This window comes from Chanos chanos, chromosome 5 (genome assembly GCF_902362185.1).
Source record: "Chanos chanos chromosome 5, fChaCha1.1, whole genome shotgun sequence".
Lineage (NCBI taxonomy): Eukaryota > Metazoa > Chordata > Actinopteri > Gonorynchiformes > Chanidae > Chanos > Chanos chanos.
This window is the reverse complement of record NC_044499.1, coordinates 47,378,315-47,392,191: the sequence shown is the minus strand read 5'-3', so window position 1 is coordinate 47,392,191 and position 13,877 is coordinate 47,378,315. Positions and strand designations below refer to the sequence as shown.

The following is a 13,877-nucleotide window of genomic DNA, read 5'->3' as shown; positions in this document are numbered from 1 at the left end:
CTGACAGGAACCTGTTCCTCAACTCAGTGACTATATGTAAATGTGAAGGTAAATGTTTTCCAACCTGAGCTGGTTCTCTAAAGACGAATAAGACTTAAAGAAAAAGAAAAGAGGGGGTGGGGCGGGGGGGGGGGGGGGCATTCATTAAAAGCATGGCTTAAGGTGGGAGGTCCAGTTCTGTCCAAGGTGGTCAAGCTCTGTCATTTCCTCCAAACGTATTAGCATTTATGTACAGTGGGCAGGAGACCCAACTCCTCCACCTTTGTCTTCTCCTCCCCTTCCACTGGTTTTCTCTCCGAACCTGTCTTATAGTTTATTTTAATACTGCTGCTCGCATGTGAACACAGGCCCGTACGAAAAAAAAACAGGCACACACTTACACACCTATATACACACATGCGCGCACACACACACACACACGTATATATACTCTAATACACACATACACCACCACAAATGCAAACACACATGCACACACGCAGGCAGAAACATACAATCATCCACTAGCCCACACACACACGCACACATATACACACACACACAAACACACAAACTATACACTCTCCAGCAGGATCTGGAGTGGAAATGGTTAACACTCCCCAGCCATCCCCTGCTGCCAGCGAAAGCACAGAAAACAATGGAGACATTGTCCAGCCTGAACAAGACTCCAAGGGAAGGGACAGTGTGAGAGTGTGTGTGTGCGTGTGTGTATGTCTGTGTGTGTGTGTGAGTCTGTCCCAGTTTTTTGGTGTGGTATTAAAAAAAAACATCATTACAATCTTTGCTTTGCACTAAAACATCAAGTTGATTTTCCCTCCTATTGCTAAAACACTTAATCATTTTCTCATTCACTCAACTGCACCCAGACAGAAATTAAGATTTACAACATCCACGTGTACAGTACACCATCACACAGTCAGTTCTGTTTGCCGTTGTTATAAATTACTGTATATGTTATGAAAACACCTCAACAAGAACCTGAACCCTGTGTGCGTGTGTGTTCAGTCGATAACTCATAACTCTAACACCATTAAACGCCATGAAACACACTAGTGTCCAGTGAAGCAGCTGTATACACAGACCCTGTCAGCAAAGACAGGAAACAGATCCCATAACCAATGTCCGATCTGTCACAGACACTGAGGTAACCATCCACTCCCTCCATAATCCCAAACCAGCTTCCGATTACAACCTACTCTACAGACTTAAAGACAAACATCAAGGTGACGGTTTGGCCAACCCACTAAGCAGTGACACATCACCAATCAATCACCACCAACACAATCATATGACTACTGAAGATTTACTGAAACAAACATCTCAGATCTCTGACCAATGTATTTTTCCTGAGTATTTTTCCTTGCTTTCCTCCACACAGAAAATTATATCGATCTTTGTGCAAAGTGTGCACAATATATGTTTGCTTTTTCTTTTTTTTCCTTTATTAGTTTTCTTTTTGCCCCAAGAGATGTACTCAAGTCACAGAATAAAATTAAGGAGTGTTTCCATTTTGTTATGCTTTATATATCATTATCATGATAAATGTCCTGTTTTACTGCGATATGGATTGGCCTCTGTCATACTGTTTTCACTTTATAGAACTGAATATAAGCCAAATGCCCTGGCTTCTTATTGCGCTAAACTACATGTATTATGCGAACTGTGGACGTCACAAGAACCGAAATGTGGTACCAAGTCGATACCAACATTAGAAAACGTAACGGTCTTTGTTTCTCCAGTTTCGATACTACTGCAAGTCTGTCGAACCCCCACCGATGGGTGAGAATAAACGGGAGAAAAACAGCACATGAAAATGGCGAACAGTAGTGCTTCTGCAGCGATACAACGCCAAACTTAACAGTCATCGAATAGAAAAGCAGCTGAAATGCAAATGCGGAAATGCTTTGCCTTCGAGGCAGACGATCAAGGTATTATTGTCGATGCTGTCAAAAGCCGGTTTGCCATCGATCAGCTCAAACTAAAGGCGGAAACACGCCAAACGTAGCAAAGCACCTGAAAGACCGATACCCTGACTTGCGAGATTCAGCTGACGAGTTTCAATTCCTGTTAATGTTGCACTAACAACTAACGTCATAACATTTCGTCAGAGTTCTCTCTCAGAAAAACACTATTTTTGTTTGACATGGCTGTCGTTGCTTTGTAGAGAATTATGTTACGTTCGACGTTTGAGATTTCCACGTGCTAAATTACCTCACTGTTTTGTCTGCGTGTATTATATTTAATGACATTGCTAGGGTACTACAGTTGAAAAGTTCTGTAATAAAATGTTGATTGTATTTTGATATTACTGAATAATTGTTTACTTGAATGCTGGTATGTTAACTGCTTGAAGAATGTGTACCTAATGCTCCTGTAGTTGTGTATTTTATTTTTTACTATTGTTGTATCTGTTATGTTATATTACTGAATGGAAGCACAATATTGTTTGGTTGAATAATGAAAAAGGTATTCCAAAACTGATGTTTGCTTTTAACTATTAAGTACTTGAAGGCTACATGCCATTGTTCTGGTATTTATTTATTAATGTTCATGCAAAGTGTATGCAAATAGATTTTCTGGTTTTTTGCTGCAGTATTGAATCAGGTCAATACTTGAATCATGGAATTTCACTTGTATTGTTTTTGGTATGGACTTCCAAAATTCTGGTATTGTGATATTCCTGGTAATTCAAACGAGGTTACACATCTCTCAAAATGTGTCCAAAAATGTTTATAGAGCTACGTGTTACATACTGAATGGCCGCTACAAGCCTGTTGTTCAGTGACTGTATGGGATTTCATAAAGTAGGTGGCTTTCTGTGAAAAACACAAAGGTAAATGAACAGGCAGTCACTCAGACCCGGTGGTGTGTGGAGTCCTGGTGTGAACGCCCCCCCCAGGCAGCCCCCGGGGCCTCCACCAAACTTCAAACGCGGCCGACGGCCGTCTTCCCCCTACGTGGTCAAAAGTGCCGCGTGCCCTCGGAAGCACTCGCCGAGGTCACTTCCTCTCTTCCCTTTCTAGCTCACTCTATCTAACTCCAGCTGAGCATTAGACAGACAAAAAGAATGACTTTATTCTCTGTTTGTCTATGCATGTATTCTTTCTTTTTTGTTTTGCTGTCTTATAGTCTCTCTCTCTCTCTCTCTCTCTCTCTCTCTGTCTTTCTCTCTTTCACTACTTTTCTATCTGTACAACTTCGTCTAACAATCTCTCTCCATCTCTGTTCTTCTCTCTTGTTTATTTATTCATGTCTGGTCATTTTTGCTCTCTCTCTCTCTCTCTCTCTCTCTCTCTCTCTCTCTTTCTCTTTCTGTTCATCTGTCTCAACCCTGCTGTCTGTCTCCCTGTGTTTGTGTATGTCTCTATCTCTTTGTCTCTCTCTCTCTCTCTCTCTCTGGCTGATTGGAGGGTCACTTGAACTTCGGCTCCTGCTCCATATCTGCAAGCCCATCTGCTTTCCCTTATCACAGCCCAGCAGACTACACATTCTCCCCCACACAGGTCAAGGTGTCCAGGTGTTCATCCGATTTGACGGGGAAAGAAACTACTGTTTACTGCACTATTTATTGATAACACAATCACGTAGCAGAACATGTAGACTATCTCGATAAAAAAAAAAAAAAAAAAAAAAGCAAACAACACCAAAAAAAAAAAGCCTGGACATTCCGTCACTATCTATCCCTGACAATGGATATGTTCACCTGCATGATGCAAACCAAGGAAACATCAAATCAAACACACTGCAGCTGAACAGAGAAAGAGGAGAGCAGAGAAGGAAAGGGAGAAAGAGAGAGAGAAGGAGAGAGGGAGAAAGAGAGCGAGAGGGAGGGAGAGATGGAGAAAGAGAAAGAAGCACAGAGAAAGAAGGGAACAGATAGGAAGAGATGGAAAAGGAGAGACAAAAGGGAGGGAGGGTGAGAATGAGAGAGGGAGAGAGAGAGAGAGAGAGAGAGAGAGAGAGAGAGAGAGGGAGAGAGAGTGGCGGGAGAGACAATATGAAACACATCTCACATTCAATTTGATCATTTCGACTAACTGCTCCGGTGCGTCTGAGTCAAGTTCCTCTGATCTTACCAGCCAAGGTCTTGATCAAACAAATCACAGATTGTTCAAATCAATCACCATAAAAATAAATAAATAAATAAATAAACAAATAAAAAAGAAGTAATTAAACAATGAGATATTGAGCCGAGCTCTGACATTGTTTGTTTGTTTGTTTGTTTGTTTAATACACCCTCTCCTCTACACGTTCTCCAGCAGGCAGGGTGCAGGAGGTCTTGTAAACCTTAACTGCAAGCAGCTATAGTCCCAATTCGGCTAAATCAGTCTTCGCGGTTTGATGAGTCAGAACAGGGCGAAACTGAGGCCTATAGCTGAAACTGTCCCTCTTTATCTACCTCCTACACTTTTAACGACATTGGAAAAGGAGGAGTAATACCTTTTTTTTTTTTCTTTTTTCTTTTTTACGACTCTTTAAATAAACACACAATGACCTTCTAAAACCTTTCGCTAATGTATAAAAATAACACGCCGCTTCTGAAAAGAAAAAAAAAAAAAGCAGATGTGTTTTTGGCTCTTTCGTTCATCAAAACGCCACCATGGCCAACTCTTTTGATGCTAAACGTAACTTCAGACAGGTTCCTCTTTCTGTTCGATTGAACACAAACTCGTGTAAAGCTATTTTTAAACCTACTCAAATGAAGTCAGTTTATCAAATCCCACAGCTGACCCCTGTACGAGTCTGAAAGATGATTTAGCCAAACACAGTTCATAAAAACACAAACCAACGATGAATAAACAAAAAATTCCCAACCATGTACTTGTTTACCTATTCTAATTTAAAAAGTGAATACTTTGTTATACACCAACGGTGATTAAGAACAATTCCATCTAAACGAATGTGTAACTGAATGCTTGAATAAGTCGTGTTATTAGAATTCTAAAGGTTGAACAAGCGTTCGACTAAAGAGTCCAGTCCTCACAATCCTATTAAAAAGTTACAGCAAACAGGTTTTCTTTCCAAGTACTTCATCTTACTCAAGGGCAAATACTCCTGTTAACTTAATCACAAAACGACTCCATGTTTTTCAGTTGGTTATTTCTTAAACTCTCCTAACCAATGCTAACCTCTAATGACCCATCTTCACCTGCCCTGCACTGAGAGGAAACCCAAAGTCAAGCTTCATGATTTAGCACGTGTTCTGAGATGATAATCAGAAACGTTATTAATCGTGAATCACCATATCAATACCGTCTAACAGTATTTGCACTGTTGCCTTAATTACTCATGGACAGTAAGCAGGAGATGAGGTCAAGGGTCAGTGACAACCTTTTTTAATCCAGCCCACAATTCTGCTTGTAAAATTAAAAAAAAAAAAGAAGAAGAAGAAGAAGAAGGAGAAGAAGAAGAAGGAGAAGAAGAAGAAGAAGAAGAAGAAGAAGAAGAAGAAGAGGAAGGAGAAGAAGACAAGAGGAGAGCTCTGCATTACACACACTCACTACTCATTCTCCATATTTGGCCCGTTAAACAACGTCTTTTACCCCTTTAACGGAGAGGAGGGTAGGAATGAGGAAGTTAATGTGGTATCCTCTCGAGGAGTCTAAGAAAACTTTACCTCTCCTGTTATCCTTCATAAGCCAGAAAGAGTTTCGACTCTACCCTGCTTTTGTTGAGTTAGCTCTGAAAAATGTTCCCACTGCTAATCATCTCCACCCTTAAAAGAGAATAGCTTCCAATCGTTCAAACACACACCATATGCCCTGTTGAGATGTGGGAAGCTTTTCCTAATAGGACTTTTCACAAGCATAGCAGGAAAGCTAGCCATACGCTAACAAACCAAAAAAAAAAAAATCTGACATTGTTCTTATACCTCAAACGCATCTTTGAGCTAAACTGATCGCTTTGCTGAAGTATACTGAAGAAATGTGACCCGTTCAGCAAAAAATTCTTTCCGAAAAACAAGCAGGCAGCCCCCACTTCACTCCAACCCCCTCCCCCCAAAAAAAGGCAAACAGTAAAGACAACAGAAGTAGGTGTGTTTGAAAACAAGGAGCTTTGTTAATTGACCAATGGCAGTTACTTACAACAATGTGTGCTGGAGAAGGGGACCTGCCATCTTTAAGAGCTTGTCTACTTTGAAGACTTCCTGCTTGAACATCTAGCAGTGGCCATTTCATCTGTAGATACTGAATGGTAGAAAGAAACAAAATGGAGAAACAAAGAAAAAACATGTTAACAATGCAGAAAGCAAATGGAAGAAAGAAAAAACACAAAACACAAAAAGGGCAAGGAAAAAAATGGCTATGTGATTCAGAAAATAAATAAATAAATAAATAAATTTTTAAAAAAAAACAACAACCAAGAAACAAAACACAACGACTCAAAGAAAGTCTAGAGGCAAAATGACACATGAGGTGGAACTGGCCGAAGATGTCCATGAGACACGTTCTGATACCCCCCCCCCCACCCCCCGCCTCATTGTTTGGCCCTGTTTTCAGAATTATTTGACATTTGTATCAGATGTTGTAAAGAAGAGCTGTAGATAAATATAGTCCTTTTCCTAGATAAGGTCTAATCTGAATCATATTTAGACCCCACATGAAATTCCAGGTGCATTTTATTGGTTTTCCGTGTTCCTGTAAAAAGGTGTGGCCTTGAGTCAGTCCAGCGTCCGTCGCGGTGAATGATTGACCTGAACTTTATCACGGATGACACACACACACACACACTCGCTCTCTCTCTCTCTCTCTCTCTCTCTCTCTCTCTCTCACACACACACACACACACACTCTCTCTCTCTCTCTCTCTCTCACACACACACACACACACATATTTGTACTTCTATCTTTGTGAGGACACTCCTTGACATAATGCATTCCCTAGCCCCTTACCCCTAACCTCAACCATCACAACTAAATGCCTAACCCCAACCCTTACCCTAACCCTAACCTAAACCTAATTCTAACCTGAACTCTAAAACCAAGTTTTAACCCTCAAACAGCTGTACAAGTACACACCCACACACACACAAAATGCCACTTCCTTAGACTTGACTAAGCAGAATTTCCATGACTATCTAAAACATACTGACAACAAAATCCACAAGTCACATGGCAAACAGAAGTCTGAATGCACGACTAAAGAGCAGTAAAACTGTATAAAAATATTCCCCAAAGAACACTGAAAAGTGAAAACTATCATAGTCTCTCTCTCTCTCTCTGTTTATTTCTCTGTTTCACTCTCTCTCTCACTTTCACACACACACACACACACACACACACACACACACACACACACACACACACACACAGAGCGTTATGTAGGTGTAGCTATAAACCCATTACTCAGAGACAGGAAGAGCATATCATCCTCTCTTTTCCTTCCTCTCCCTGTGGCTCACAAAGCCCCTGAACTCTGTCAAGAGAGTCCTGTCGTTATGACCAGTTTGGCCTGTGAGAGCATGGCCTGGGGGGGGGGGGGGGGGGGGGGTCACATGTCCACCCTCACCCACGCATGGGCAGGATCTGAACTCTCACACCCTCTAAGTCAAGTTAGCCAGGATGACCTCTGCACCGACCTTTTACAAGAAACTGAAGCACTGCACACCGTGTAGAATCCCACATCCATCCAGAACGCGGTCTAGAGTCAGCGTGCGTGTGCAGTCTAGAGTCAGCGCTTGTGTTCAGTCTTGAGTCTTAGCATGCCTGCAGTCGAGAGTCAGAGAGCCTAAAGCAGTGAGTCCCCAAGCCTGCACATGGTTGGGCCCCAACGGTGAACTTTTCACCTGTAGCTATATTTGGCACTGGACACCATTCAGACAAATACACTTTTGTTTGTGACCTGACGTCTGGCCGTCAAAGTCACGGCCAGCTCAGCAGGGCGACAGCAGGGAACGTATTCACCCTTCACACACAGACCGCGGCCACAGAATTAGCTCAATTACTCAGGTCAGAGGTTAACCTAGGCTTGATTGCTGTTATTTGAGTAGACCTCTACTTAAACACACACAGACACACACACACACACACAGAAAGAGGAAAAAAAAAACTGACCTTTTGCAAGACCGCTGCTCCATGCACACACACACACACACACACACACACACACACATACACACACTCCGCCTCAGAGTAAATTCAAATAACCATTCAAACAATCTATGGGATTACTGAGTAGGGTGTCTGATGAATTTGCATGCAAAAGATTTGCAAACACTTCATCATCTACAGTCACATTCATCCTGAGTCATGCTGAGGTAACACACATGAGACAAAAATGCATGGATGTATGGAAATATTTAACAAAGAAAGAAAGAAAGAAAGAAAGAAAGAAAAGACAAAGATAACACTGCAGCAGCTGTGGGCCAGTTTCTTAACCTTGGGACCAGAGGCAATGCTCTACGCAGCCCGGAGCCCAAAACATGAAAAATGGATTTGGAGTAAACTCAACATAAAAATGGATCACTTTTAAAGTCTAATATATGCTGTGCAATACTACTGCAGAACCCAAGAGGAATCTTCTGACAAGTGAGGCGGCCTTGTAGCCTGGCCTCCCATGCAATCCGGACATCAAGCGTTGGGCTCGGATCCGAGCCAAAAATTTGGCCGGCCCGTGAGTGAGAATGTTATCATTCTATCCCTCTCTCTCTCTCTCTCTCTCTCTCTCTCTCTCTCTCTCTCTCCCGTCCATCCCAAGCCAATCACTGTGTAGCCTCCTGCTCCTTCCCTTTGTCTTTCTCTATCCAATCAAATATCATCACGCCTTTTTCATTCAGCCAATCAGTCCTATTGGTTTGCCTCTGCCAGGTCTCCTCTGAAACCGTAATGAAAGAGATTTGAGGATGTTCCAGGTCACACAGTTTCAGCTCCAAGACAAACTCAGTGATGGTATACACGCACGCACACATGCACACGCGCACACACACGCACACACAGAAACATCTCAGTCGGGGTTTTAAGAGACAACTCTATACATCTGCGTGTGTGTGTGTGGCTGCATACACCTGTAAGTGCGTGTGTGTGTGTGTGTGTGTGTGTGTTAAAGTAGCCGTGTGTCAGTGTTTGTAAGAGAGTGCCTATGTGCATGTGTATGAGATGACATATACTGTTCTGCATTAGTGTGCGGACCAATATGTTTGTGAGTGTGCATTTGCGTCTGTGTGTGTACGCCTGCCTGCAAAGATGTTTGCTGGTGTGTGTTTGCGGACACGTCTGTAGAGATGTATGTTGGTATGCTTGTGTGTGTGTGTGTGTGTGTGTGTGTGTCAGGACTGAGTCTGAAAGCAGGGCTAAATCAGTGGTAATTAGTGGTGGGTTCACGGTAGGGTGCAGTCTTGTGGTTTCTGCTGGAAGGACTTATTGACTCTTTTCTTCAGCTCTGACTCTAGCCTGACACAGACACTCTTTAAAAGCCCCGTCTACGCCTGCCTTGGAATGCCTGTTTGTTTGTTTTGGTTTGTTTGTTTAGAGGGAGAGGATCCGCTATAAAGCTGGTGTATTGTGGTCCCCGTCCTTTGCTGATTGCTGGTTCTACATACCCCCCAGTTTGCATTCTAATTACTATGAAAGTAAAGGTTGTCTGTGTGTGTGTGTGTGTGTGTGTGTGTGTGTGTGTGTGTGTGAAAATGTCAGTAATGATGCTACCATACATAATGAGGACTGGTTTGAACTACACTGTTGGAGATAAAATGGTAAACTCTAAACTCTGTTTGCAGTCCCTGATAAAAACTTGGTTGAGTGTCTGTGAGCTGCTTTGACTGGCGTCTTGGCTGTTATAGCTGGGCTCTGGGCCAGGTGACATGCTCTGTGCCTGTCCTGTAACATTCTGGGGTGAAAGGGGATACCTCAGAGACAGAGAGGGAGAGAGAGAGAGTGAGAGAGAGAGAGAGAGAGAGAGAGAGAGGGAGAGAGAGAGAGAGAGGGGATATACTCCATCAGGCGTACCCACTTCAGACTGCTGCTGTTGCAAATGTCCTCCCACACTAATCCCTCCTGTAGGTTTTACAAGCATGCCAAGAAAAGTAGAGCCGGAAAGACTGCCAAATCGAACCCCCCCCCCCACCAATACTCCAGCTTTCCCTCCTCTGCCACCCCCCCCCCCCCCCCTCCCTTCCGCCTGCTGACGAACGGCCCGCCTGGGCTTGAGGAGGCCACGACCCTTGACCTTTGGCTCCTCCTCTCCAAACTCTCCCGCAAGGAGGGCCCCCCATGTAACTCAAGTGCCGTTGCTACGTGACAAATTGCTCCAGAGTTCCAGGACAACCCAATACCCCTCGTATACCCCCCCCCCCCCCCCTCCCCAACAACCGACCCCACCTCCACCGCCACGCAGGCTGCGGCCCGAGAGATACCCAGGAACGTCTGCTCTGCGCCTGGGCTTGGCGGCAGGGTCTTCCCCTTGGGCACCCGCCCTCCCTCCGTCGCCCCCCCCCCCCCCCTCCGCTCTCTGCCCTGCCTCGACTCGCCTCGCCAGGCACACAATGGGAGCTGAATGACTCAATTGTCTCTGATGAAGTGAAAGACAAGGGAGTCCTCTAAATCCTCCCCGAGGGATGAACTCTCACTCAGACAATTCCCATAAAAACACGCACACACACACACACACACACACAGAGAGAGAGAGAGTCAAACGAAATATCTACAACTATAACTTATAACATTGTACTGGTTATGAGGGTCACGGCGGCACCCTACTATATAACAGACTGTAACACGTTAGCCAAAAAAGATTCAAATCAAAGGAAAACTACAAATTATTATCATAATTATACTACGATTATTACAGCACCTCCATCACCACATAGAGTCGCTATATTGAGAATGATAAAGGTAATGAAACGGAACTTGATTTAATGTAATGTGTGGGGGGGGAAAAAAAAAAAGTAACTGCTTGCCATATTTGTGTGTGTGTTAGCTTTAAGAACAGTGTGTGGCTGGGAATGGCGGGGCTACGGCCCAGAGTTACTGAATCAGTGTAATCTGGTGTGATTAACAAACAGAAGCCGAGACTTTCTTTCCGCAGCTTGTTCATTTTGTTTTGGATTAAGAGTAGAGGCATTTAACTCAATCAAACAAATCAGTGCGTCAACGTGCCAAAGAGGCCTGTACCGTTAGGGGCTATTCCCAGTGCTGCAGGCTGGGCTCAAGTTACCCCTCACAGAGCAGTCCAGCACCACAACAATGCCACAGCAAACCAGGGAGAGAGAGAGAGGGGGAGAGAGAGAGAGGCAGAGACAGAGAGAGAGAGAGGGAGAGAGAGAGGGAGAGAGAGAGAGAGAGGGAGAGAGAGAGGGAGAGAGCGATGGCATGAGGCACGGAGTGAAGCGGGCATACGGACGGGCAGCTTCCCACTAGAGACAGCCTGGCACATCCCAGCCCATCTGTGGCCAGGGGTCATCCCAACATGTAATCAGCGTATGCATGCACACACACACACACACGCACACACACACTCTCTCACCGCCCCCCCCCCCACCCACACACACACTCTCTCTATCACACACACACACACACACACACACAACTATACATCTACACAAGTCATTTACAATGTCATGCTTCAAACCCACACACACACACACACACACACAGTCATCATGTCCATGACCACCCTTGGGGAGAAGTGTGTATCAGGTCTGTGCTAACAGACTGCAGATTAAGCAGATAGAAGGAGGAAAATAAAACACTATATTTAGGTTAAAAGCTACACTTCTCAGGACAAGTAAGAGACCAATTTCACTTCCTGATTAAAATGCAGCTGTGTGTGTAATGTGTTTGTGTGTGTGTAGTGTGTGAATGCACGTGTGTGGGTGTGTGTGTGTGTGTGTGGCTCAAGGAGAGAGTTACAGAAGACCTCAGAGCAGGCCAGACACAGATGTCAGTGGTCTCTCCTCTTGTTCACAGGTGTTGAGACAGACACACAAACAATACACACACACAAACACACACACACACACACGCATACAAGAACAAGCCCACAAGCACACTTAAACTAGAGGAGTAATTTTCTGTAATTGTGCACATAGGACAAAATGGCGATCTGTGTCTTTGAAATGCTCTGATCCAAAGAGTGTACACTGTCTCATCTCTCCAGAGTGTGTTTGTATATGAGGCTGTGTGTGTGTGTGTGTGTGTGTGTGTGTGGCAGATAATCAAATGTTTTTCAATGTCAATGGACAGCCACAGAAAAAGGTGAAAAGAGAGAGGACGCAGAAATCTGAACAAAACAACGAACAAAACCAAAAGTTAGTCAGCATAAGGACACTTCATGTTTCCTTTAGTTCTTATAATACACGTCTTGTGAGGAAAGAAAAAAAAAAGAGGATGAGGAAGAGGAGGAAGATGAAGAAGAAGGAGAAGAAGAAGAAGAAGAAGAAGAAGAAGAAGAAGAAGAAGAGAAAAAAAAGCCCCACTAGTTCAGACTGCCGGAGGCATTTTGAAAGCAGGAAAATAAAGCAGGACTGTGGGCAGACCCAGGGTTTGTGTGCCCCGGGGCGGAAGAGGGTCCATGGGGTCTGTATTTACTCCAAAGCCAAAACCGCTGGGGGGGTTCTCACAACCCCAAACAGCACAGGGCCGGAGACCCAGCCTGTACCTCTCCATCCGTTCACCTCTCACCTTCCCCCTCTCCTCTCCTCTCCTCTCCTCTCCTTACCTCTTTTCTCACACAAACTCTCTCTGACACTCTCTGTCTTTCTCTCGTTCTTCATCCATTCTGTTTTTCTTCTAAACGGATCCTCCACAACTCTCTGAAAAACACAACTCTCTGGCTTTTTTGGCTTTTTTTTTCTCTTACAATATGCTGTGGCAATTTTTTTTTCTCATTCTGCTCACAAAGAGGGGGGAAAAAAAACAAGTTTGCAACTGAAACATTTTCTTTCTTTCTTTTTCTTTTCCCTTTTTCAAATCTGCCCCCAAAACTCATCTTCGCAGTTTCTCTGTGGATGCTAAGAGAAACGTTTTTTAAACAGGCTCTCATGAGATGCGTGCCGTCTTGTTCACATGCTGTTTACTTAGCAGGTGTGTGGGCAAATGCCCTAAACAAACAGGAGCTGAATCACCTGGAACTTTCTAAAGATTGGCCAACTCCTTTATCTCAGCTCTCTCTCTCTCTCTCTCTCTCTGAGGATAAAGTGCCACTAAGCACGCCGTTCAAAAACACCACGCAAGGGTTTCACGTTCCCCGACGCGGCCGTTTCGATGAGCACTAAAACAAACAAGTGATGTGTTTTTGTGGAACTGATGACTAAGATGGTGACCTCTGTCAAAGTCCAACCCCCACACGTAACGTCATCGGCAAAGCTTAACGACGGCTCTGTTCGACGACGGACGCACACCGGTTTTAATGAAGATACTTTCAAGTTGTTTATCAACCCTCTCTCTCTCTCTCCCTCTCTCCCTCTCTCTCTGTATGTGATTTTGTAGGCCTCAGACCAGTCTATAAATAGTCCCACGAGCTGAAGGTTCCAGCACTGGTTCCTACTTCAGGAGGGAACATAATGAGAGACACAGGCATAACACCCACACAAATACACACACCTACGCAAACACACACACACACACAGAGCTCTGAGGAGTGAAAGGTCCAAGTCCTGCCCTCTGGAATCTCGTTCACATTGACCTACTTAGCAGCGACGTGAGTTTGGACCAGAGCGTTGCTCTGTGCTGCATGTGTCCGCTCTGGTCACTGGACACAACAGGAGTTACCATGGCTTTCTGGACTTTGGAGCATGGACTCCACTCTCTACCACAGCTCTGCAGGGGAGTGTGTATGTGTGTGTGTGTGTGTGTGTGTGTTTGTGGGTGAGAGGAGAGGAGGCGGGGAGAGGGGGGGGGGGTCACCCTTGACCACCAGGAGGGGGCAATTACCACACTGGT

The 13,877-nt window shown here is 44.3% G+C and overlaps 1 protein-coding gene across 6 annotated transcripts in view; it reads right to left on the bottom strand.

Annotated features, from left to right (window-relative positions):
- Positions 1 to 13,877, bottom strand: part of tcf7l2 (transcription factor 7 like 2) — a 92,290-nt gene that overhangs the window by 56,438 nt on the left and 21,975 nt on the right. For 5 of the 6 annotated variants that reach the window (XM_030773193.1, XM_030773195.1, XM_030773194.1 and 2 more), the window contains exon 4: positions 6,087 to 6,188. In XM_030773193.1, coding sequence (XP_030629053.1) covers positions 6,087 to 6,188 — 102 coding nt within the window. The remainder of the gene's footprint in view (positions 1 to 6,086; positions 6,189 to 13,877) is intronic. The other variant, XM_030773196.1, reaches the window with a different exon arrangement.